The 26,876-nt window shown below is 46.1% G+C and overlaps 1 protein-coding gene across 10 annotated transcripts in view; it reads right to left on the reverse strand.

Annotated features, from left to right (window-relative positions):
* Positions 1-26,876, reverse strand: part of DNM1 (dynamin 1) — a 221,228-nt gene that overhangs the window by 62,234 nt on the left and 132,118 nt on the right. For all 10 annotated transcript variants that reach the window (XR_007245887.1, XR_007245886.1, XM_048512475.1 and 7 more), the window contains one exon: positions 25,153-25,266. Coding sequence is in view for 8 of the 10 variants with exons in the window: in XM_048512475.1 (XP_048368432.1) it covers positions 25,153-25,266 (114 nt within the window). In the remaining 2 variants the exon portion in view is untranslated. The remainder of the gene's footprint in view (positions 1-25,152; positions 25,267-26,876) is intronic.

A 26,876-nucleotide genomic window follows, 5' to 3' on the forward strand; every position in this document is an offset into this window, starting at 1 on the left:
AGATAGAGAGATGATAGAGAGATAGAGAGATGATAGAGAGATAGAGAGATAGAGAGAGAGAGAGTGAGAGAGAGAGATGATAGAGAGATGATAGAGAGAGATGATAGAGAGATAGAGAGATAGAGAGATGATAGATAGAGAGATGATAGATAGAGAGAAAGAGATGATAGAGAGATAAAGAGATGATAGAGAGATAAAGAGATGATAGAGAGAGATGATAGAGAGAGATGATAGAGAGAGATGATAGAGAGATGATAGAGAGATAGAGAGATGATAGATAGATAGATAGATAGAGAGAGAGAGAGATTGATAGAGAGAGAGAGAGAGAGAGAGAGAGATATTCTGTCATGCTACTGAGGTCATTACAATTCCTTCTTGGTATCTGACAAGCTACAAAAGGAGACAGGAGCAGACTGGAGGGGAGGAAAGGAGCTGCCAAGCACGCACCGGCCCCGGTCCCATCTTGGGAGCTTCTCTGAACAGCTTAATGTACTCCCAGGCAGTGCGGTTTCTAAGTGGCCCCTGAAATAAACAAATGCTTATTTTAGCCAGTGGCCACTTTTGCTGTCCCCCAGCCAAGAGCACCACCCTCTCCCTCTTGTTTTTGATAAATGTGAAACAGTTACTGAACACTAAGAGTTTTCCAGACTGTGCAAATCAGCTTGTATTAATTGTGTTTCAATCTTGCCGCTGGAGCCTGATCTGAAGGAAAGACCGAATAGAAGGCAGAAAAACCATTTTCCTACATGGTTGGGACACGAATGCCGTCTTGTTGCTGAATTCGGCTGGAGGCAAAGAAAGTTTAATTCAATCATCAGAAAAGTCTTCGTCCCAGCTCTGTCTCGAAGCCTCGAGACACTAGAATGAGAGATGGGGGTAAGAGGTAGAGAAGGCTCACAAAAACTCACCCATTTGGAACATGTGTAGGGTATTCAAGAAAATGCCTCTGGGCACGTACAAAGTGCTGTTCTTGTATCGATGAGTAATCAGAGCCAGCCTCAAAGACTAGAACTGGGAGAAGGGCTTCCAAGACTGGTAGGTTCCAGCCCCACCTCTTCTCATTTCAAGAAATTAAGGACCAGAGAAGATTACAGTAAACAAATTCCTACAAGGATATGCACAATTCCAGTCCCACCGCAAAGGGCCTCCTGAAGGTCTCGGTGATGGAGAGGCCAAACCACAGGCGCATACCAGTTCAATGCAGAGACAGGGCATAGGTTAAGAAATCACAGAAACCAAATAGCAGCACAGTGAATGTGTCTATTCCACAGGACTGACGAACCCCTTATGCTTTTCCCCCTTTATTCATGTCTAAGATCATGACACCGGTAAGTAACTACCCTTTAGCAGCATTAATCACCCATTCCTTTTCCCTCCACACAGTTAAAAGGGGTTTAAAGAGCGGGATCACAGCCACCCTACGCCTTTCAACGCATACTTTTTGGGAACTTCACCCCGTTAAACTCAGTGGGACTTACATCTGAGTAAACATATAAAGCACCGGACTGCGATTCACTTCTGTGAAAAGGAACGCAGGAATGATGCGTGACTCAGAATAAAAGGCCGTTCGTTTGCAAATGCTCCCAATCACACCAACAAATCCATCACTATGTGAATCATGGTTTCTGCCCAAATGTTATATTAAGATTACAGGCAGCTTTCCGGTTGTATGGTTTCTAGTTAGCTCTTCTCCCGATCACTGCATTCGTGGCTGGCATCTTTAGATGATCCTCTGAAGATGCCAAACTTCACAAGATGCAGGCTAAAAAAGTCAGGAGAGAATGCGAGGGATAATTTTGTTCTCCAGATGTTATGGATCATTAATCTCTATCGCTTCCTTCCAGCATGGCCAAATTGGCCATGCTGGCAGGGGCTGATGGGAATTGTAGTCCATAACATCTGGAGTGCCAAAGGTTCGCCACCACTGTGCTAGAACATGGCCATACAGCCCTACCACACAGCACCTAGCGATTCGCCGCGAAAGGCCTTCTAATAACAATACATCGGCAATTCAAGACACACATCACTCGTGGGTGCTTGCATGTAACTTACAAATCAGTGGCCACTAGCTAGGGTGCTCAGAGGCAGTGTGGGGATTAACGCTGGGGACTAACGACCGTCCACCTAGGTGGTCATTGCAGAAAGATAAGATGCTGAATTAGGTGTATTACTGGACTACAGTGTGACAATTTTCCAGTTCTCGTCTTAACTTCACACACGCGGTTGCTAATCTTCCGTGACCCCCAGTACAACCCAACTCCTCAGTACTGAAGCAGTTGGGGCATTCTTTTCATGGTAGGAAAGTGTGCTGAAGACTAACTAATTAACTATTTGCAAACACACCGTTCGGAGCAAATGTTACAGGGGGCAAAACCAATCACACAGGCAAGCAGCTGCATTCCCAAAACAGAATCAGCATGCTGCAAAACGTACATCTCGAACTTTGAGCTGGAATACGCTACACGTCTAATAAAACCACCAAACCAATCCTCCAGACAAATGCAAAACTGCTGCTTTGCAGATCTCCATCATTTGCAGTTCCCGAGAGGAGTTACACTTTCGCACTCCACTGATGTAAGCGTGGCAGAGGTGGGATCCAGCAGGTTCTCACCCATTCCCGAGAGTGGGTTACTAATTATTTATGTGTGCCGAGAGGGAGTCACTAATTGGGTCTGCTTTTCCGTTAGAAATTCCATTAGGTCCAAAAATCATAAAGTCCTGTTGTTTCTTATGTGGCTGGTTAGCGAAGGTAGAAAACGGGATAATTCTCCCTGTTGGGCTGTTTTAAAAACATGTTTTAGAAATATGGTAAAGTTCCTTGTTTGAGGAAAGTATCCTTCTTTTGATTTCTAGAAACAAAATTAAGTATTTGAAAGTATTTGACTTTTTTTACAGTAAGAGTTTTTTACAGTAACAGAGAAATTATTAATGCCCCGCCCCCAGAATGCCCAGCCACGCCCCCGTTGTGCCCCGCCCAGCCCCATTGGCGCTACGCCACAGTTTGAATCCCACCACCACGGGAACCTGTTACTAAAATTTTTGGATCCCACCACTGGGCAGTGGTGTAGCACCCAGGGGGCGGGGTGTCTTGCTAATCGGCGCCATTCAGCGGGCACCCAGGAGCATTCCGGGCGGGTGCAGGACGCGGGTAGGGCGCAGGGCACACACGTGCCCCAGGAGCAGTTCCCCCTTGCTATGGCTCTGCTGAGAGGCGTGGGTCGTATTCCAGGTATTTCATAGCCATCTGCCATAGCCACATGACGTTGTCTCCCATCCACAGCCAGACCACATGAAAGCTCAAAGGATGGGTTACAACAAGACTCACAATTTGTGAAGAGCAGCTGCTTATTTACTTATGGCAAGCAGGGTTTTCACGGCAAGAGGTGTTCAGACATGGTGACTCTGGTACTCCTTGGTGGTCTCCCCTCCAAATACTAACCAGGACCGACCCTGCTTAACTTCTGAGATCTGACAAGAGCGGGTAGCCACATTATCCATAACTCTAAAACCAAGAGGGCAACACTAATGCAAAGAGAAAATAGGAAGCTAAGCTGGTAGGTAATTTATGGAATGTAGGGACCCTGCATTATTTAGTACCAAAGCACAATACATCGGATTTGGTATTGAAAGTATGGTCAGATTTTAAAGTACATTCTTGTGCTTTAAGAATGGTTGGATTTTAAAGCACACACTTATAATCCTACCAGCACTGGATTTTGCCTTCTCTACACAGTCTATATAACAAAGTGTAAATCACAAAGTTTCACAGGACATATTCCTAGTAAAAGTAGGAGTAAATTTGTAGACACTGAGAGTTGAGTTATTGTTCTAATGGCCATGAATGTATCTTCCCAGAAGGGGTGTATTATTGGAAAAGTCTATCACATAAGAAATAAAGTGTCTAATGTACTGCCGAAGGCTTTCATGGACGGAATCACTGGGGTGCTGTGTGGTTTCCGGGCTGTATGGCCGTGTTCTAGCAGCATTTTCTCCTGACGTTTCGCCTTTCACAGAGGATCTTCTGAAGATGCCAGCCACAGATGCGGGTGAAACGTCAGGAGAAAACATTACTAGAACACGGCCATACAGCCTGGAAACCACACAACACTTCAATAATGTGTCTACTTGTTGGCAACCCTTCCAACTTTTAACCAAAGTGTTGTTAAAGACACATACAAATAGGCCACTTATGTGATACGCACATCCATGCCTTCTTGCCATCCTTGCATGCTTCGTTCCTCCTCTTCTTATAACCAAAGGAAGGAAGGAAAGTTTGCTGGTTGAACCAGGTTCAAGGATTACAACCAGTGGTGGGATTCAGCCGGTTCGCACCACTTCAGCAGAACCAGTTGTTAAAATGATGCTTGTAAACAACCAGTTAAATTATTTGAATCCCACCACCGGAACCGGTTGTTAAATTATTTGAATCCCACCACTGATTACAACCCTGGATGAAGCCATTAAGATCTCAATTTATGCAGAGGAAATTAACTCCACTTTGACTGGGCACCAGCCTTGGTGGCAACCTGGATCCTTGCTGAAGATTTTTAGAAGCAGCTGAACTTTCAATTATGCTCCACATACAATGAGAGGGAGAAAAGGAGGGCTGGATCCAGTGGTGGGATCCAAAAATGTTAGTAACAGGTTCCCATGGTGGTGGGATTCAAACAGTGGCGTAGCGCCAATGTGGCTGGGCGCAACGACGGGGCGGGGCTGGCATTCGAGGCGTAAGCATCAATAATTTCTCTGTTAGTGTAAAAAACTCTTACTGTAAAAAATAAGTTCCTAATTCCCAGCTGGTATCTTTCCGTCCATAATTTAAACTCATTACAGCAAGTCCTATCGTCTACTGCCAACAGAAACAACGACTTCTCCTCTAATTGACTGCCTGTCAAATACTTCATACTTTCAAATACTTAATTTTGTTTCTAGAAATCAAAAGAAGGAGACTTTCCTCAAACAAGGAACTTTACCATATTTCTAAAACATGTTTTTAAAACAGCCCAACAGGGAGAATTATCCCGTTTTCTACCTTCGCTAACCAGCCACATAGGAAACAACAGGACTTTATGATTTTTGGACCTCATGGAATTTCTAACGGAAAAGCGGACCCAATTAGTAACCCCCTCTCGGCACACACAAATAATTAGTAACCCACTCTCGGGAACTGGTGAGAACCTGCTGGATCCCACCTCTGGCTGTATCCATGCCTTTCACAAACAGGTCTGTTGTGACATCTGTCACGAGTCTGCCGTTCACAGCTTCAAATCCCATAAAACAGTTTTCCAGACGTAGAAACTAGATGACCCAATTGATTTCTGTTATGCTGTAGTGATACAAGATACACAGTCCTCTTTCCAGACGGTTTCAGGGATTGCGCAAGAGAAGTCTGATGCAACCGTCCGTTTCATACTTCATCTTGTAGTCCTGCTGCTAATCAACAGTACTTCTTAGCATAAGACTTCTCAAGCACCATCTCTCCCTCATACCCCCCTTTAGAACTCTCTTCCAAAGACCCACTAGAACCAAGGATACTACAAAGGGCCGTTTTAAACAAAACTGAGAACTGCTCATTATTGGGGGCTAGTGAAGCATGAGAAAAAGCTACTGGTACCAGTTGATGTGAAACCGATTAAGAACTTTTCAGTGCAAAACTAAAACCGCCTTGTGTCACATTTCCCACATCTGAAATGCGAATGTAAAAAAAAATGCACTGGATGGAATCGCAGAGGGGTCATCTGTTAGTCTTTTAACAAAGGATTCTAGCAGCACCTTAAAGACTGACGTTATCTAATGTAGTAAAACCAGTGGTGGGATTCAGTCTATTCGCGCCTATTCGGCAGAACCGGTAGCTAATTTTTTGTCTAGTTCAGAGAATGGTTGTAATCAGAGGTGGGATCCAGCAGGTTCTCACCAGTTCCCGAGAGTGGGTTACTAATTATTTGTGTGTGCCGAGAGGGGGTTACTACTGTCTTCTGTCTCCACTTCCCCAAGAGGCAGCCTGCCTTTGAACGTGAACTGGGTTAATCCCTTTCAGGTCCTGCAATTCATTGATTCTCAGCCTTTCGTACCTTTTATCTCACCAGTCTCTATCAAAGAACCTGTGTGTTTCCACCATTGCTGTGTTCACTTGTGAGTTGGGGCATTTTCTATAATGTGATGATGATTTAGGAAATGACCTGGTGCAAAACTTTTGGGTCGTGGTGGGTGGCTGCCCATGGGGCACTGTGGCCTTGCCCAGGGCTCAGGTTTGCCTAGGTACGCCTCTGCCCCCTTTGCTGGCGAGGGAACCTGTTACTAAAATTTTTGGATCCCACCACTGGTTGTAACCCCACCACTGAGTCCTTTCGGAAACCGGTTGTTAAATTATTTGAATCCTACCAATGAGTAAAAACTTTTGGAAGCTAGGGTCCACTTTTGGAAGCTAGGGTCTATTCATCGAATAGACTCCAGAGCAGAAAAACACACGCACACACACACACACACAAAAAGCTTATGCCACAATAAATCTGTTAGCCTTTATAGAACATATGTTTGGTTTCGAAACAGCTCTCATCCACTGCTTATTCTGAGGTCTCCAGATGTTCATCCAAAAGTGGTCTTTTTAAAACTTCATGGACATTGAAACTACACTTAAAATTACCATCACACTCTGGCCCCTTCCGCACACGCAAAATAATGCATTTTCAAACCACTTTCACAACTGTTTGCAAGTGGATTTTGCCATTCCGCACAGCTTCAAACAGCACTGAAAGCAGTTTGAAAGTGCATTATTCTGCATGTGCGGAATGAGCCTAAGAGTCCTGGCTCTATGTTCAACCAGTCACTTTTAACTGTGGTCTTCTTTTACCAGCTGCTGCAAGCAGGAACATACACACAAACACACGAAGCTGTCTCCCAGTGAGCCAGACCACAAATCTATCAAGGCCAGTCTTGTTCCTCCAAATGACAAGTGGCTCTGCGGGAGGATTTTTGTGTCACCTTCATGCCAGGGACTGCATGCAAAGCAGATGTGCTACCGCTTTGGCGAGGCCTCTTCTCCACCTAGTCGGCCCCACAACCATCAGGAAAAGGAGGGTGAGTGAATGAGCCAGTGGAGTCAAGAAGCTCGGCAGCGGCATTCTGCAAGAAACTTCACAGGGAATACTGTGGAACTTTCCTACAGACAGGCACCATCTCCAGTGGTGGGATCCAAAAATTTTAGTAACAGGTTCCCATGGTGGTGGGATTCAACCGTATGAAGCCAATGGGGCTGGGCGGGGCACTCCACGGGGCCAAGATTCAAAGCGCATTCCTCATCTCGGTCCTTGTGCACGACGCCGGTGCCTCCTGCTAGACTGTTTCAGTTCTCCCGCGCTGGGCCACTGCGCTTAACTAAGGCAAAAATCACGTGGCAAAATCACCAATTAGTAACCCCCTCTCGGCACACACAAATAGTAACCTACGCTCGGGAACCTGTGAGAACCTGCTGGATCCCACCTCTGACCATCTCCAAGTGAAAGCCTAACAACCCCATTCTACTAACAACATCAACATAAGCGCAAGAGAGAAAAGGTACCCAAAGGCTGCTTTGCATGCCACACATGAAAATGTCACAGTTCTGGATATTAGGACCCCCACCCCACCCATACGTGCAACAGCAAATGGAACTAGCCAATGGAACAGGTTTCCCAGGGAAATGGTGGCATTTCCTTTACTAGTTCTGGTACCTATCAAGCATAATTGCCACTGCAAGGAAATTGGAGTTGTAGTAAACTTACTTCTCCCAACGACCTTGCATAAAGGCAAAGAATTCTTGTTTCAGCTTACCCTACAGCTCTTGCACAGGCACCTGGTTTCTGTGAGCAACTGAAGAAGAAGAAGAAGAAGAAGAAGAAGAAGAAGAAGAAGAAGAAGAAGAAGAAGAAGAAGAGGAAGAAGAAGAAGAAGAAGAAGAAGAAGAAGAAGAAGAGTTGGATTTATATAACCCCTTTCTCCTATAAAGAGACCTTCAAAGGGGCTTTGTCCATTACACCAAACTTTGGTCACTGTGAAGTTAGATTTGGGGAGCTGAGAGCTCACAAATAAACACCCCAGAGGTGAGGGCTGGAGAGCTTCAGAAGAGCTGTGACTAGCCTGGTGTCACCCAGCTGGCACAAGTTGGAGTGCCCAGGCTAATCTGAATTCCCCAGATAAGCCTCCACAGCTCAAGTGGCAGAGCGGGGAATCAAACCCGGTTCCTCCAAATTAGAGTACACCTGCTCTTAACCACTACGCCACTGCTGCTCCTTTATTGTTTAGGGAGTCTCAAGGAAGAGGCAGCCCCCATGGCAGTATTTGAAATGAACTCGGCTGAAAAAAAAGCAAGCAACCAGAGCTGCCTTCAAAATTACTAGCGTAGGATGGTCTTGTTTTCAAGAGCTGGCAGTCTTATACTTAGTCAAAGGCTTCTACTTAGTCAAAGACTTGGTCTTATACTTAGTCAAAGACTATTATTCCATCCTTAGACTTAGTCTTATTCTATCCTTGCTTCTACATCAGCACTGGCGTAATGCCCATTGGGCAAGGTGGGCAGCTGCCCAGGGCATCACCTTGTGGGGGGCATCAAAATGCTGGGTTCGTTTTGGGGTATTTTAGTGGTTTGTGGCCTGCAGGGGGCGCAGTTTTTAGGCTAGCGGCACCAAAATTTCAGCGTATCGTCGGAAGACTGTCCCTATGCTACCCCCTGGGTTTGGTGAGGCTTGGTTCAGGGAGTCTCCAAAGTTAGACTCCTCAAAGGTGGGGTGCTCCAATTATTGTTTCCAATGGAAGCATTAGGCGAGGGTCTGTCTTTTGGCCCCTGAACCAAACTGCACCAAACTTGGGGTATCATTAGGCAGTCTCCCCTGATGAGACCCTGGAAAGTTTGAGACTGTGCCTTCAGAAATGTGCTCCCCCACAGCCCAAAACCCCATTGACAGCAATGCAGAAAAAACCTACCGCAGAACAGATTCTGGGCAAATTTCTAGGATGTTCCTGCAGGGGTGCATTTTTTGGATGTATCGCACTAAAATTTCAGGGTATCATCTGGAGATGATGGCACCCCCCAAGTTTGGTGCAGTTTGTCTGTGGGGGCCAAAGTTATGGACCCCTCAAACTGTAGCCACCATCTTCCTATTAGCTCCCATTGCATCAATGGGATAGGGCACCCCTTTGGGAGGGTGCAAAAAAATTGGTCATGTTGGAGGCCTTCCATGGGGCACGCCTGTGGTTTTGCCCAGGGCCAAGAAGTTTGCCCAGAGCTGCCTCGAGCATTCTTCTACATCAGGTATCGGGAGCATCTTCAGAACAGGAACCCAGTCACCCACCATGCACAAACAAAACATCTAATAGGCAAATATTCTGCAATCAGAAAAGAAGAAGAAGAAGAAGAAGAAGAAGAAGAAGAAGAAGAAGAAGAAGAAGAAGAAGAAGAAGAAGAAGAAGAGGAAGAGGAGGAGGAGTTTGGATTTATATCTCCCCCCTTTCTCTCCTGCAGGAGACTCAAAGGGGCTGACAATCTCCTTGCCCTTCCGCCCTCGCAACAAACACCCTGTGAGGTAGGTGGGGCTGAGAGAGCTCCGAGAAGCTGTGACTAGCCCAAGGTCACCCAGCTGGCGTGTGTGGGAGTGCACAGGCTAATCTGAATTCCCCAGATAAGCCTCCACAGCTCAGGCAGAAGAGCGGGGAATCAAACCCGGTTCCTCCAGATTAGATACACAAGCACTCACTGGAGCAATGGCTGCTCTTAATAAAAATATTGAGCTATTGTTGTCACTGAAGGAACTGACTTTCTAGATATTGTAACAATCTGGTGGTTCAGATGGATTCAGTTTCCATCATCCCCCCGCCAGCTGATGTTGGCAGGGGATGATGGGAACTGTAGTCCATAACATCTGGAGGGCCACGAGTTTGACACCTGTGCCCTACAGGTTACAGCCAGGTACCCCGCCCTCCTGCCTAGGTCCAAATCCATCAGAGAACCTCTTTCCCTCCATCTTCCAGTAACCAACGACGAGGAGAAGGCAGTAGCCAGGCATCAAACTGAATCCAGCTCAGCTGGGAATTGCTTACTGAGGAACATTCTGTATTGAACTTTACTGAATTAGATTTCCATTTCCATGAGCATCTTTGGGAGTCAATTTTTTTTGGGCAAAAAACTGGCTTAAAATATAATAAATAAACCACACTGTTTCCACAAGAGATCTCCTGCACCAAGGCTCTCCGCAGATTGGTGGATCTGCCCAAGGAAAATGGAGAGGATCCAAAAATAAGAAAGGCTGCTGTACACTGCCGCCTCGCTGGCACTTCGATCCTTCCATTCCCCGGCAAGCCACCAGGCTCCTCCCCTTATCGCCGTCCGCAAGAACCCCATCCACGCTAAGGCTTTGACGCTTGGCCCTTTAAGATCCTTTAACGTTCCAATTCCTTTCTTTAGAAGGGGGAAAGAAAACAAGACAGCTTTTGCGGGAAATGACTGGTATTTTGCTAATGGGGCCCAGATGTCTCTACATAAGACTTTCTGCCCAGCCGTACCACAAGAGGGGCAGGGAACGGTTGCGCTCCATTCCAGCAGAGACATCCTGCCTGGTCCCAGTATGCGCTTCGCTATTCCTGTTTCCACTTTCTGCTTGTTTCCACTTTCTACCTGTTCCGAACACTTCTCAGCTCTTCCGTTGGCAGAGCGAGAATGAAACACACGGATAATTTATAGGGCGGAAATCACCTTCTGCAATCCCAAATCTGCAGCAAAGCATCACGTTCCTCTTCCATTTTAATATGTAAGAGAGAGGGGCCACATACGCTCCTCAAGAAACTTAGCATGGGTTTATTGCCGAATCCCAGACGGGCCTTGCTTCCATTAATTCAGTTAAGGGTACATTTGCTCATAAAACATTCCTGCAAAACCCACCAGTTTTAGCTGAAACCGAGAACTTAAAAGCCAGAACAAAATATATAGGTGTCAAATATGAACGTGTGCGTGAACGGGTACAGAGTGGGTTCATTAAACTGCAATAGGTAGATTCTAAACTGAATGTGGCCGATGCCTTAACAAAACCTACTGCAAAAGAAAAATAGGAGCTACTGTGTGAACAGCTAAATGTGGTGTCTGTCAATGTTGTAAATATGTAAATACTGTCATACCGATTTTGGAAGGGGTGTCAGAACATGTGTTTAGATGAGCAAAATCTAAATGACAGCTGGACCCTCCTTCTAGCAGGTGCCGTGTGCAAAATAGGACTGAGTGCACAACATGTACCGTGTGCAAAACCTGATAAGGTAAGGGCACCTGATTGGTACTCACATTTGTGCATATAGATAGCACAGACAACAGAGCAGATGGGTGCCTGAAAACACCTGTGGTCTGGCGAAGCTCTTTGTCAGTAGATAGCAATAAATAGAACTGCACTGGTGACTGTGTGTCTGTCAGTTCTTGTCTACATTGCATCCTGCAAGGTGGTCTACTCCGAGTAAATCCGCTGCTTCAACAAATATGTATAGTTTTTCATATGCCACAGACCAAATGCACAGGTAAAACGTTTGAAAACCTCTGTTCTTGAATGGTGGGGACTCATAAGAACAGCACAAAAAACAACAACTCCGCAGTGATCTTATTAGCCGCAATTCAAGGCAGGCGCTTGTGAGAATGCAGCGTAAATTCTGACTGTTTTTTGTGGGGACAGCCAGAACTAGAAGCATGGTAGCCAAAACCGAAAGGGGGAATAAAATGACATTTGTTCTTTTTCTAGTTGTTCTAGTTCAGTGGTGGCGAACCTTTGGCACTCCAGATGTTATGGACTACAATTCCCTTCAGCCCCTGCCAGCATGGCCAATTGGCCATGCTGGCAGGGGCTGATGGGAATTGTAGTCCATAACATCTGGAGTGCCAAAGGTTCGCCACCACGGTTCTAGTTTGTTCTAGTTTGAATCTTGTTCTTTTTCTAGTTTGAATTTTTAAGTTTAAAAATAAAAGGACGCTCCATTTCTTTTCAGTGGCTACGATTTTTAACTCAGAACTGGGCAATAATCGGAAACTGACATTTTTAGATGAGTAAGGTTTGAAAAAGCACTTCCAAGGATGAATGCAAATACCCTTATTATTAGCTCTGTGCATGCAGGAAATAACTAAAGACAAAAATACTCTGTTCATTAACCCCACAAGAGGGTTACCTTAAACTTTCAGAAACCAATAGGAAAAAATAGCAAAACTAAATAACCAATCCAAACATATGCCACTTCAATTTTAAAGAATCTGGTTAAAATAATTCACACACAACATATACCAGATTTAAACACAAATAATATGCCTGAACACATGCATGCTTATAACCTGTTCTTGGAGGGAGAGTACAGAAATATACCCTGTGATTCAAATGAAATGCCAAACAATTTTCAAATATGAGTCTTTTGCTTAATAACACACACACCCTCCAAATATATATATATATATTTCCCCTACAGTATTTCCCCTACAGAGCACTGCAGACTTATTCTGAAATACTGCAGTTTGTATGACCAGCTCCACTCATGAATCCTCCATGATTGGTAGCTCCTGAGACTCTTGAAAATAGTCAAGAAGCTCCCAGAAACATGAAGTCCACTGTAAAGAAAACAGAGATGCAGACTGTTTTCAAAGGGGGGACCAAACATAGAAGGAAGAGTGGAAATCGCAGCATGAACCTCAGAGGGACCAGAACCAAGAACCAAATATATATATATATATAGTTTACAAGGGGGTTTGATTTATTTTTGCTTCATTTTATCCGTTTTTGCAACATTTTAAATATGAGAAGATGTAAGATTAAAAATCCACTCTAAACAATTCACACAAATGTCCTATGAAAATTAGGGCCGATACGGCGGGAAGGGAGGAGTCAGCACGCTATAGACTAATGTCAAAAGATCTTAGAAGCTAAACAGAGTGGCCGTAACAACCCTTCACACTGGGCCATGGAGAGAAACAAATCTTATCATGACCTGCCTCTGAAGATGCCAGCCATAGATGCAGGCCAAATGTTAGAAGCAAAAACTACCAGACCACAACCACACAACCTAATAAAGGTTCTGGACTGGACTGGACAGCCCAGAAAATCTACAACAGCCGGTTGATTCCCTCCGTGAGAACTTCCAACAATACACTGAATAAACATTTGCCATAATTACAATCACAGTCTCGGTGTAAACACAGCCTCTTAAAACAGTTTCAATATCAACATTTTTATACCACGTCCAGAAGATGCTTAAACTTGGCCTTCAGTAAAGTAAACACAGAACTCTGTGACAGATGTTGTCGCTCTTCCGTTGAAAAATTCATCATATTGCATATCGAACACATAAGTGGGAAATAAAGAACTCTTGAAATATTATTTTGTCTAATATAGTGTGAGCTAATTGGAGCAGGAACACTGTGATATGCGTCGGGGCCAGTGTCATTTCTCTCTATCTTGCAATACATTTGAAGCACTGGTTCCATCCCATACATGCAATCTCAGTAGTCATGAAAGGGGAGAGGGAATATTTTATTCAGTAGTGGGAATGAGTTGGCAGTGTTCTAGCCAAGTGTATTCATTTCCTGCCCATGCCAGATGCCAACAGCCACTACATCATGGAGCGTTTCCCCACTTACCTGCTGTGCGCGCTACTCTCCCCAAGTAGTGCGGGGTCCCCCGGCACTCCCCATTACAGGGGCAGCGACAACACAGCCGCCCCGATGCTGCCACTGTTGCACCCTCTCAGTGCGCGACATTCCTGCCGCCTGTTGAAACGGTGCCTTTTGATCACCCTGCGCAGAGCGCGGGGTCGTGGGGAAGCCTGGGCGCGCGTCAGAAATGACGCGCATTGGGAGTAGCGCGCAGCAACCACTCACCCAGGTAAGCGGGGAAACGACCTTCGTTAGTAGGAATGGGATGCTTCCAAAGCAAAACCTTCTTAGAATTAAGGTTTTGCTCGCACCCAGAAAGGCCAGTCATTTTCAGAAAAACCTGATGCTGGTAACAAACACAAGATGGCAATTTATGTCACAAATGATCTCTCTCTCTTTCTCTCTCTTTCTCTCTCTTTCTCTTTCTCTCTCTCTCTCTCTCTCTCTCTCTCACTCACTCACTCACTCACTCACTCACTCACTCACTCACTCACTCACTCACTCACTCACACATAAGAAAAAGGAGTTTGGATTTATATCCCCCCCCCCCATTTCTCTCCTGTAAGGAGACTCAAAGGAGCTGACAAACTCCTTTCCCTTCCCCCCCTCCCAACAAACCCCCCGTGAGGTAGGTGGGGCTGACAGAGCTCTGAAGAACTATGACTAGCCCAAGGTCACCCAGCTGGCATGTGCTGGGAGTGCACAGGCTAATCTGAATTCCTCAGATAAGCCTCCACAGCTCAGGCGGCAGAGCGGGGAATCAAATCTGGTTCCTCCAGATTAGAGTACACCTGCTCTTAACCACTATGCCACTGCTGCTCCTTAACCACTACGCCACATACATACAAGCACACATGTATTCCTGAGAATACAAACTGTCTGCTTGTCGAGCCACCACAATCACATGCAAAAGCAAAATACCTTTCTAAAATGTATAATTTCATGCTTATAAAAAAAAATAATATCTCGTACTGTCTACTGCATTTCATGCTGTTTTGTTCTGGTTCTGCTCCCATAAAGAGATTTTCCAGATACCAACTTCCTTTGGTAACGGTAGTTGCAAACCTGGCTTGCTTCCATACGGTGAGGATCAGTGGTGGGATCCAAAAATTTTAGTAACAGGTTTCCATGGTGGTGGGATTCAAACTGTGGCGTAGAGCCAATGGGGATGGGCGGGGCATGATGGGGGCGTGGCCGGGCATTCCGGGGGCAGGGCATTCCTGGGCGGGGCTGTGGCAAGGACGCAGCCGCTGCGCCGGTCCTTGGGCAGGAAACGCGGGCGCAGGCTGCCACGCACGCCGGTGCACCTCCTGCTAGACTGCTTCCAGTTCTGCGCGCTACTGCTGAGAGGAGGGGCGTAACTAAGGCAAAAATCACGGGGCAAAATCACCCATTAGTGATCCCCTCTCGGCACACACCAATAATTAGTAACCTACTCTTGGGAACCTGTGAGAACCTGCTGGATCCCACCTCTGGTGAGGATTCTCCACGTTGTTTTGATTGCCATTGAGAACGCGGAGGCACCTCGCTGGCAACGGAGCTCCTACATGGGACTTTTCAGCCCGTGTCTTCCTGTTTGCTTTCCACCAGCCACCATTTTCCCTACGTTTTCCCCCACTGCACCACCAGAAGGTTCTGAGGGCTATTTTCAAAATCCGAAAGGGGCGGGATTCAGCAGAGATGTGACACCAGACAGCCCACCTGTCAAAGTTGCCTTTTCTTCCTGGGGAAATGATCTCTGTGCTCCGGAGATCTGAGAATTACAATCCTCCAGGCCCAACACCAGGGTCTGCAATTTGCTGCACTCCAGATGTTCATGGACTACAAATCCCATCAGCCATCTCAAATCTTTAAAAAAATCATGCTGTACTTGGACATCCTAGTTTGTAAGTCAAGGCAGAGGCAAACTTCCACATTAAGCTGCTCTGGATATGAACCAGGAAGCATTTCATAGCAGATGTAGCTGTCTGATATCAGGGATTTGGAGCTACAACCTCTGGTTTCATTCAATAGTTATTGTTCTCTACCGTGCTGGTCCAATGCTAGGCTCATTCCGCACATGCAGAATAATGCACTTTCAAACTGCTTTCAGTGCTCTTTGAAGCTGTACGGAATAGCAAAATCCACTTGCAAACAGTTGTGAAAGTGGTTTGAAAACGCATTATTTTGCGTGTGCGGAAGGGGCCTATGAGTCCGATGTGGGCCTCTAGAGAGCCAGCGTGGCATAGCGGTTAACATTTAACCTGGAGAACCAAATTTGATTCCCCCATTCCTCCACCTTATTTGGTGAATCAGATTTGTTTGCTCCTCCTCGGGAGCAGCAGTGGCATAGTGGTTAAGAGCAGGTGCACTCTGATCTGGAGGAACCGGGTTTGATTCCCCGCTCTGCCGCCTGAGCTGTGGAGGCTTATCTGGGGAATTCAGATTAGCCTGTGCACTCCCAGCACATGCCAGCTGGGTGACCTTGGGCTAGTCACAGCTTCTCTGAGCTCTCTCAGCCCCACCTACCTCACAGGGTGTTTGTTGTGAGGGGGGGGGAGGGAAAGGACTTTGTAAGCCCCTTTGAGTCTCCTAACAGGAGAGAAAGGGGGGGTATAAATCCAAACTCCTCCTCCTCCTCCTCCTCCTCCTCCTCCTCCTCCTCCTCCTCCTCCTCCTCTTCTTCTTCTTCTTCTTCTTCTTCTTCTTCTTCTTCTTCTTCTTCTTCTTCTTCTTCTTCACATGGGTGACCTTGGGCTAGTCACAGTTCTTCAGAACTCTCTCAGCCCCACCTACTTCACAAGGTGTCTGTTGTGGGGAGTGGAAGGGAAAGGCGTTTGTAAGCCCCTTTGAGTCTCCTTACAGGACAGAAAAGCGGGGTATAAGTCCAAATTCATCTTCTCTAGCCTGTCAGCACGCTGGGCACCCCCCAAAAAACATTTGGACTGGACTGCTGGAGATTCCTAACATTTGGCAAAGCCTGTGATTTTAAGTCAACAGGCTGAAAAAATATGACCTCCGCGGGGAGCTCAAAAATTCCTACTGAAACACACTGCTTCCCATCCAAACAGAGTTTGGCTGCAGACTGCGAGAGGAAACAGCTTTCTTTTCTCTCCAAAGAGGCTGGAGATCCAGGAGTGGGGCTTATGAAAGAGGTGGTGTGTGTGTGCGCGCGTGTTTTTTGTGTAGGGGTGGTGGCGGTGCAGGAGGGGAGGAAATAAAAACACGCTCCCCGCTTTCCCCTCCACCCTGGCGGAAACAAAGGGGCCTTTCTTCTGCGCTGCTCCTGCCCCATTAGCACTCGGGTCTCCCTGAGTTTATTTAAGGGATGACTTGTAGTCAAGCCTTTTTTTTTTTCGACAGAGGGGGCGTCCGCAGACTCCTACTATTTGGGGGATACCAGTTCCTTTTGAACTATAAACCTTCCCTTCGGTTTCTGGGTGTTCTATTGGGCTCGCTGCTGTGAGGCGAGTCCTGTGGTACCCACGGAAATGATTGAGAGGACTGAGGCTGAATTAATATGCAAGCAACTAAGGAGGTTTATTTATCTACAGGTTAGTTTGAAAGGAACAAACCAGCAGCGCAGGTCTCCAGGTAAACACAGCCGAAAGCTGGCAGAGGCACAAAAATGTAAACTGGTTATTACTTCAGGGGCTTTTCTGCCGTGCTTTCAGGCACAAACAGGCTGCCACCGACTAGCCACTGGGTTGAAGCCTTTCATCCCCAAAGACTGAAGAAGAAGAAGAAGAAGAAGAAGAAGAAGAAGAAGAAGAAGAAGAAGAAGAAGAAGAAGAAGAAGAAGAAGAAGAAGAAGAAGAAGAAGAAGAGGAGGAGGAGGAGGAGGAGGAGGAGGAGGAGGAGGAGGAGTTTGGATTTATATCCCCCCCTTTCTCTCCTGTAGGGGAGAGAAGGGGCTTACAATCTCCCTGCCCTTCCCCCCTCACAACAAACACCCTGTGAGGTAGGCGGGGCTGAGAGAGCTCCAAGAAGCTGTGACTAGCCCAGGGTCATTCAGCTGGCGTGTGTGGGAGTGCCCAGGCTAATCTGAATTCCCCAGATAAGCCTCCACAGCTCAGGCGGCAGAGCGGGGAATCAAACCCGGTTCCTCCAGATTAGATACACGAGCTCTTAACCTCCTACGCCACTCCTCCTACGCCACTGGCAGAACAATCCCAGAGATAGAGTTAAACTGCTCTGCCAGGCTACCAGGCAGCAGTGGCATAGCACCAATGGGACATGGGGGTGCAATGCCCTGGGTGTGTGCCGCAGCGGGGATGGGCATGGCATTCCAGGGTGGAGGGCAGGGGGGCACTGCGGCAGGGGCGCAGGACGCATGCATGCCCCGGGCGCAGTTCTCCCTCACTCCGCCCCTGCTTGGCAGTGCCCCCCTTCACTCTGTCAGCGCTTTTCCTGAGCCAGACCTGAGCTCAGTGGCGTAGGAGGTTAAGAGCTTGTGTATCTAATCTGGAGGAACCGGGTTTGATTCTCCGCTCTGCCGCCTGAGCTGTGGAGGCTTCTCTGGGGAATTCAGATTAGCCTGAGCACTCCCACACACGCCAGCTGGGTGACCTTGGGCTAGTCACAGCTTCTCGGAGCTCTCTCAGCCCCACCTACCTCACAGGGTGTTTGTTGTGAGGGGGGAAGGGCAAGGAGATTGTCAGCCCCTTTGAGTCTCCTGCAGGAGAGAAAGGGGGGATATAAATCCAAACTCTTCTTCTTCTTCTAAAATGGGAACAGTGTAAGAACAACACAAAACTATGATTCTCAATGGATGAAAAGAACAAACAAATGTGGATTTTCTGATGTATGTTTGGATTTTGTGCTGGAGAAGACAGGCATCTCACAGTTTTTAATTAGGCAACGATTGGTTTTTGCTATCTTTAAGAAGTCACTAATGTTGATCTTCCAGAACAAATATTCTTCTTCTTCTTCTTCTTCTTCTTCTTCTTCTTCTTCTTCTTCTTCTTCTTCTTCTTCTTCTTCTTCTTCTTCTTCTTCTTCTTCTTCTTCTTCTTCTTCTTCTTCTTCTTCTTCTTCTTCTTCTTCTTCTCCTTCTCCTTCTCCTTCTCCTTCTCCTTCTCCTTCTCCTTCTCCTTCTCCTCCTCCTCCCCCCCCTGAGGTGGAACTCCACTCCTGTGGTTCCTCCAACATCTCATCCCCTCCTCGAAGGTGACCGGATGCTGAAGCAGCACTCTTATAGGCTCATTTGAGTGGTTGATTTTTCCTTCAGGGGCAGGACAGCCTTCTGTTCGTCACAATGGCTGGCAGGTAGCGTCACTTCTCAATATCCATCCAAAAAGGAAGCAGTACAAATCCCGAGCTGGTATTCGCCCTGAGGGCTGCCCTCACCCAAGGATAAACAGGCATCGCTATTCCCCCTGCTTCTTACCCCCAATCCTTACAGCTGGAATTGGTTAAAATGGCTTACGTTTCTAAACCGCAGTCATTCCTACCACCTCCGAGCAACTGGCGGGGAATTCTGGCCTCCTCTGGAATCCAGATGTGGATGCCAATTTGAAATTTAAAGCTAATGTTTGAAACTCTCATATTCTCCCTGCTGAACACCTAAGTTGAGAGAAACAGCAACGATTCAGCTGGAGAAGTTATTCAGGGGGCTCTGCAGGTGGTTTTACAGGACAGGCTTCCTTGAAAACTTAAATGTTATTGATCCATGTTTGCTGGTGGAATTGGCAAGCCAGAATGTAAGAAGGAAGTGATGTTTTCTCAAGAACTGGTCTTTGTGAAATAAAGGCCGAATTCCACTGTGGCCGAATTCCCACTGAAAATTCAATCTAGATACAATCAAGTTTCAAAAGAATCGGCACCTTTTCATCTAAGTTCCAACATCCTCACTGCAGCATGTTTCTAGTGAAGACATCTAGGCCGGCTCGGGGGGGGGGGGCTGCTGTCAGGGGTGCAATTGTTAAGCTAGCAGCACCAGAGTATCTTTAGGAGACCCTCCTGATGGTACCACCCAGGTTTTGTGAAGTTTGGTTCATGGGGGCCAAAGTTATGGATCCTCAAATGTGTAGCCCCCATCTCCTATTAGCTCCCATTGGAAACAATGGGGGATGGGGGCACCCCTTTTGAGAGTCCATAGCTTTGGACCCCCTGGACCAAACTTCACAAAACCTGGGTGGTATCAATAGGAGACTCTACTGATGATACCACCCGGGTTTGGTGAAGTTTGGTTCATGGGGGCCAAAGTTATGGACCTTCAAATGTGTAGCCCGCATCTCCTATTAGCTCCCGTCGGAGTGTTTTTTCAAAAAGGTGCATATACAAGCAGGTCCAGGAAAATCCCATGATGGGGGGCGGGGGGGGGAGCACCAGAAACAGGACTGACCTGTGTTCCACGGTTCGGCTGTGAGGAGATCTTGAGGGAACCTGGATATTTTGGGTGACTATCCCAGGATTAATCGCCAGTGAGGAAATCGCCTGTGTTTAATGGATATGTGTCTTTCTGAACTGAGACAACTGTCTACAATAAAACTACGGCCGTTTCCGCACGGCCACGCTGGGGGTTGGGTCGGCGTACATGACGGTGACCCAACCCCCCCCCCCCGGGACCATTCGCCTCCCCATGCTGCTGGGAAGCCTCTATGGGAGTAGCGGGGTAGCGCCGCGTCAGCACCATAGCCTGCCAACTCCAGTTTGGATGGGGCTGCCCAGCTTTTAATTCAACACTTCCCCCCTCCGTTTGATTCTGGAAATGTTTTCTCTTCATTTTTCCTCCACTGTTTTCCTGAGCACTTTTACCACAATATTTTTAAAATCTATTTCTGAGCCAGCTTCCCTTAAGCATGTTATCATGCTGAAATGGTATTTATTTCTCTGCCCCACCAAACACCTAGACCGTTTTTCATGCCCCCACACTGTCATTCAACCTCCCCCTTAGCCATTTTCTCCTCCCCTTTGTGCTTCATTTCAATAGAAACTTTTTCATATTTTTACATTTTTTTTTCTCCTTGTCACATTACATTAACTATGTTAAGGCTAAGATACACTATGTCAGCAGTTAGGAGCAAGTTAAATTGTCAAGAGAAATTGCTTTTGCAGGAGGAAATTGACAAGTGACTGACACCGTAATGATTGTGTGTTACAACAGCTCTAATTTGGTCAAAAATGGGGGGGGGGCTCCCTGATTCCTTTCTTTCAGGTAATGGCACCTGCTACAGTAGGGTTTTTGGCTTCCATTCTGTCCAAACACCCAACCCTTATCCACACCCCATATAGCTGACCAACTTCTCCTTCAGCCACTCTCTCCTTCCCCCACTTCTGCTTTAGAAAGGAATTGGTTTATTTTTTCTCTTTGTCATATTGAACTAGCGATGTAACACTGAGCAGAGATACAACTAGCATGGTCAATTGGATCAGTTTTGCCAATTTCATATCCAACTACTAATGTAATGCTAGAGTAGATTCTGAAGCTGGGAGGAAACTGAAAAAAGTACTAGGAGTAATCACTGCATGTAATCGGGGACTGCTGTAGTAAGTATTGTGTGTTACTATAGATCAAAATGGCTGAAAAATATGGTTCGGGGGCACAATGTGTTTCTGTTCCTTCGCATAATGGTGCCTGCTCTATGAGTTGTTTCGGCTTCCATTTTGGGTTGCTAGTTCTCAATAGCAGAAATGGAAGCTGAGGCATGTTTGAATTGCTGTTTCAAAATATACCTGTGCAGTAACACTAGAGTGCCTATACAAAAAAAGGGAGGAAGGTTGTTCTTCTTGATCATGGATAACATTCCACCACCATCAGGAATAAGACATTTTCAGCAGAAACATGCGGAATAGATGCAATTGAAAAGGGAGAGAATCCCAAAACGACAGGGGTAAGGAGGTGTGTGGAATGATTTCACAGCAAATGTTTCCAAGAGACAAGGTTTTATTTTTATTTATTTATTTATTGGATGTATATCCCACCCTATCCCCATAGGGGTTTCACTACTGGAAAAATCTGTGGTAAACTGCACTTGCAGAAAAGGTCTATTATATGTAGATTAAAAAGTATGCTTTGCCTTTGAATCTGAACTAGCAGTACTGCCAACATGCAATGACTCATCATCTTGGTAAACCTTTAGATTGACAAAGATTTTCCCCAGTGCTGAACTTAAAAGCTTTTCTCTCCAATTTCCTTTCTATGCCATAGATGGTTTTGTTGCTCACATGGGCCATTTCCCCACTGAGAAAATAAATCCAGATTCAAACAGGTTTCAAAAGAAATGGCACCTTTTCATCACGGTTTCACCCTCCCCACTGCAGCGTGTGTATGAAGAGGACATTCATGTCTACCATGCTAACAGACTTCCCTCTGTGATATATCTCTGAAGATGCCAGCCACAGATGCAGGCGAAACATTAGGAACAAGATCCACCAGACCAGTGGTGGGATCCCAAAATTTTAGAAACAGGTTCCCATGGTGGTGGGATTCAAACAGTGGCGTAGCGCCAATGGGGCTGGGCGGGGCACAACGGGGGCATGGCCGGGCATTCCAGTGGCGGGGGATTACTGGCAAGGAGGCAGACGCTGCGCCGGTCCTTGGGTGGGAAACGAATGCACGCAGGCGCAGGCTGCCACGCACACCGGTGCACCTCCTGCTAGACTGCTTCAAGTTCTGCGCACTACTGCTGAGGAGCGGAGGAGGGGCGTAACTAAGGCAAAAATCACGGGGCAAAATCCCCAATTAGTAACCCCCTCTCGGCACACACAAATAATTAGTAACCTACTCTCGGGAACCTGTGAGAACCTGCTGGATCCCACCTCTGCACCAGACCATGGCCACACAGCCCGGAAAACCCACCAGAACCAGATACGAAATTGCTCAACCTAACAAAGGACAATGTACTAAAGCTTGGAAGAAACAAATCTCTATTAACTATTAAGAAACATATAAGAGCACTAGATTATTTCAGCTTAATTACACGAGCTCGAAGAGTATGCTCCCACAATTCTTTGACATGCTCCCCAGTTTAAATATCCCATTAGAAACCAAACACTCCCTCAGTATCATAGACCGTTCATGCTTGCATGTTTGAACTCTGCGCCTTCAGCAGTCTTACCTGGGAGATATCATAATCTACCCCAGTGATGGTGAAACTTTTCGAGGCCAAGTGCCCAAATTGCAACCCAAAACCCACTTATTTATCACAAAGTGCCAACGTGGCAATTTAACCTGAATAACCCCCTTGAGCAGGGGCCAGCCTGCTGTAGCCTCCAGCAAGTCCCATATGCGCTGCTCTGCGCCTCTCTAGCATCTCTGCTGCCTCGCCCCTCCCCCCCAAGGGCAGCAGCCACCTGGAGCACAGGCACCAGGCCCGCCAGCCGAGTCCTCCCTGCTCGCTGAGGTGCACGCACATCAAGTCTAGTGGCCCAATCAGCCTAGGTATTTTTATTTATTTATATATCAAATTTATAAACCGCCCACCCCCGAAGGGCTCTGAGCAGTGTACACTAGGCCAAACACAATATTACATATACTGGCCAAAACAACAATATACAGAATAACAACAACAATATACAGAATAAAATAAATGAGAGCAGATTAAAACAATTTACAAAATTCATAAAACTAGCAGCATCAGTACAGTATATATAACAATAAGATTATAAAAATGTGTGTGGGGGGGACGATTGCCCCCCCCATATGACGAACTCTGTGTGCGCGTGCCCACAGAGAGGGCTCTGAGTGCCACCTCTGGCACGTGTGCCATAGATTCGCCACCACTGATCTACCCTATTCAGATAGACTCTGTCAATGAGATCTGAAAAAGGTTGACTCTTTATCCCACATGATTTTGCAGTGCCCTCATTGTAACTCTCGTCGTGATTTAGGGATTGCCCCTATTTTAACTAAGCTGCCTTCTACCATAATAAAAGATAATATAGTTCCCTACTTGTCAGTGGATAGAGATCCAAGAATCATGCCGGCAGTGGCTAGCACCCCCATCCAATGGACCGGGCACCTGACCGCAGCACAGTGTTTGGAATATGCTGCCATAGGAGGTGGTGATGGCCACTAACCTGGATAGCTTTAAAAGGGGCTTGGACAGATTTATGGAGGAGAGGTCGATCTATGGCTACCAATCTTGATCCTCCTTGATCTCAGATTGCAAATGTTTTAGCAGACCAGGTGCTCAGGAGCAGGAGCAGCAGCAGAAGGCCCTTGCTTCCATATCCTGCATGTGAGTTCCCAAAGGCACCTGGTGGGCCACTGCGAGTAGCAGAGTGCTGGACTAGATGGACTCTGGTCTGATCCAGCAGGCTAGTTCTTATGTTCTGAAGCACATGAAGATGGCTTGTACGGAGTTAAACTATTAGCTACCACAGGTTTTTTCCCAACCTTTATAAAACTGGCAATTGCTAGACAACTTTACAGTAGAGGGAATCCTAAGCCTTGGATTCCCCCCCACCCACCCCCGTACTCTTTTTAGAGTACTCTTTTTAGAGTAAGATTTAATTTCTACACTTGCCTATGAGTTGACAGGCTCCAGCTGGGGAATTTGTCACAGAGAAGAAGCCATGATGTTTCACTAAGAACAACACTTTTCCGGCTCTATTGCTTCAAAACACTTTATAACCACAAATGCGCTGACCAACTCAATGCATTGGGGTGATATATTTGGGTAAATACAGGCATCTCCAACATTCACCACAATATATATCAAAGCGCCTGCATTTGCAGAAGGAAATATTCCCTTAATCCACCACGTCATCCCAAACATGATTGACGCAATCTCTGAAGTAATAGATATTGATTTCTCATCAGAATTATGGAAGTCTGAGCACTGAATTTGACCCAAATCCAAATCCAAATCCAAAACCGTTATTAGGCATAAAACCGGAGTGTGTCATGAGTTCCAAATACAATAGAAAGATCATTATTGCACAACTTGCAGTACACAGAGTAAAAATGTAGCAACAGCTTCAGAGATTTCAGCATTAGAGTTATTTAGAAGCTTAGCCATTTTTATCTTATCAGAAAGGAGCATAAATCCTGTTGGTAATACATGTTGTATTTTGAACAGTGAAGCAGAATATGAGAAAGTGAATCAGTTGTATTAGGACAGAAACGACAGCAATGCTCATTTTGTGGGATATTAGAGAAGCGACTTGAAGATGTACTGACGGAAAAGAGTTACACCTTGCTCTAGTCATGACCCATCTGCAATTGTAATTAACAAGATGTTCCAGGTAGATAGCAGGGCTAGATTTCTGAGGGATAATCCCATAGAATATTGGAGAGCAAGAGCTTTCTTTGCTCAGGAGAAACTGATATTCTTGATCGAATAATCTAGACTTTAAGCGATGGTACATCTCCGGAGCGGTGAGCATTTGAAGGGCCTCCCAAGAGAAGCCCAAGGAAAAGATCTGGACCCCTTGCCCCAAGTTCTGTAGACAACATGACAGTGAGAAAAAAACAGGCAACAATTTCTATCCATAACGATTGATATAACTGCTTCATTCTACGGAAAATCACAGAATTCAAACGGGGATCCTGATGCTCCCAGATTTTAGCGGCTCAGAGCTCTTACCTCATCATCCTTGTACCACGAGAGGTTCTCAGCTGTCAGAACAAACCAGTACTCTTTGGCACCACCCTTCATGATGCCGATGTTGTTGATGGTGAGCCAGCCTTTGCGGATCACCTATGTTGATAAAAATGTGTCGGCATTATATATGCTGGTAATGGACATAATAGATAGAGAAAGTGCCAAACACAGAAGGAAGCAGAGCAGCACATCAAATGGGAGGATCGACCTCAACATTTCAGGGGTAGAGAAGTATACTAACTAACTAACTAACTAACTAACTAACTAACTAACTAACTAACTAACTAACTAACTAACTAACTATAATCATCATCATCATCATCATCATCATCATCATCATAAGCTTCAGCGTCTATGGCACAAACCAGCTGAGGTCATCCCAGTGGTAATCGGCACGCTGGGCGCCATCCCAAAAACACTAGGGTAGCACTTGAAACAACTTTGAATTGACAAAATTAACATCTGTCAAATTCAGAAGGCAGCCCTGCTGGGATCCGCACGAATACTACGCCGATACATTACAACTTCCTAGGCCTCTGGGTGAGGCTCGAATTGTAATGAAGGCCAACAACCAGCTAAAGATCTGGCAGCTGTGAAATCTACAATAATAATGATAATAATAATAATTACTTGGGCATCCTTCTCAGAGAAGAAGCAGGCAGACAAGATTGGAGGAGAAGAAGAAGAGTTGGATTTATATCCCCCCTTTCTCTCCTGTAAGGAAACTCAAAGGGTCTGACAAAGGGTCTCCTTTCCCTTCCCCCCTCACAACAAACACCTTGTGAGGTAGGTGGGGCTGAGAGAGCTCTGTAGAGCTGTGACTAGCCCAAGGTCACCCAGCTGGCATGTGTTGGAGTGCACAGGCTAATCTGAATTCCCCAGATAAGCCTCCACAGCTCCAGCAGCAGAGCAGGGAATCAAACCCGGTTCCTCCAGATTAGAGTGCACCTGCTCTTAACCGCTACACCACTGCTGCTCCATTGCTGGGGAGATAATTTAGCTATCTTAAGGTTCATATATCCACGTTTGAATAAGGCTCTGGAGAAAAGGGACACAGAGTTGCCATGGAGACCATCTGCAACACCTCAGGTTCGATACTCGCTGGTGGGAATTAAATGACATTAAGCAATGGGAAACAAAAATCAGAAAACAGAAAAGAGGGCACTCCACACAGCATGGTTAAAAGGAAGTCTTCCTAGGGTGGCTACTGTTATTAGGATTGCAAGAATCAGCATTTAAGAGACCATTATGGAAGGGGGAGGGGCGGCTTGCTTTAGGGTCAGTTGGGCACCCCCAAGAATAAAATTTCTAGTTCTAAAACAAGAAGAAATATCACATCATTGAAAACCACACAGCTTCAGAATAAGAAACAGCCATGTAAAACAAAGGATATCTGGCAACCTCACCACCAAGTGATGGGGACAAACAGGGCTGTGTGTATTCCAAGGCTCAGCACATATGCAGTTAAAACACAACATATGGAAGCTACCACAGGCTAGCTTCCTAAGAATCTTACAGGCTATTTATTAATTTTTAAAGGAAGCGTCTCTAGCCCTTCCGACATGCTTGTAGCCTCAGAAGCCATAGAAGTAGCCGAACAGGGCTTCCAGTTGTCAAAGTGTTGCCTATTGTCATATACACCTCCTTGCTCCCTTTCCATATGATTACTTTGATGCGGCCTTCAGATTCTCTTATATAATCTAGGC

The sequence above is a fragment of the Sphaerodactylus townsendi genome, linkage group LG12, assembly GCF_021028975.2.
Source record: "Sphaerodactylus townsendi isolate TG3544 linkage group LG12, MPM_Stown_v2.3, whole genome shotgun sequence".
NCBI classification, from domain to species: domain Eukaryota; kingdom Metazoa; phylum Chordata; class Lepidosauria; order Squamata; family Sphaerodactylidae; genus Sphaerodactylus; species Sphaerodactylus townsendi.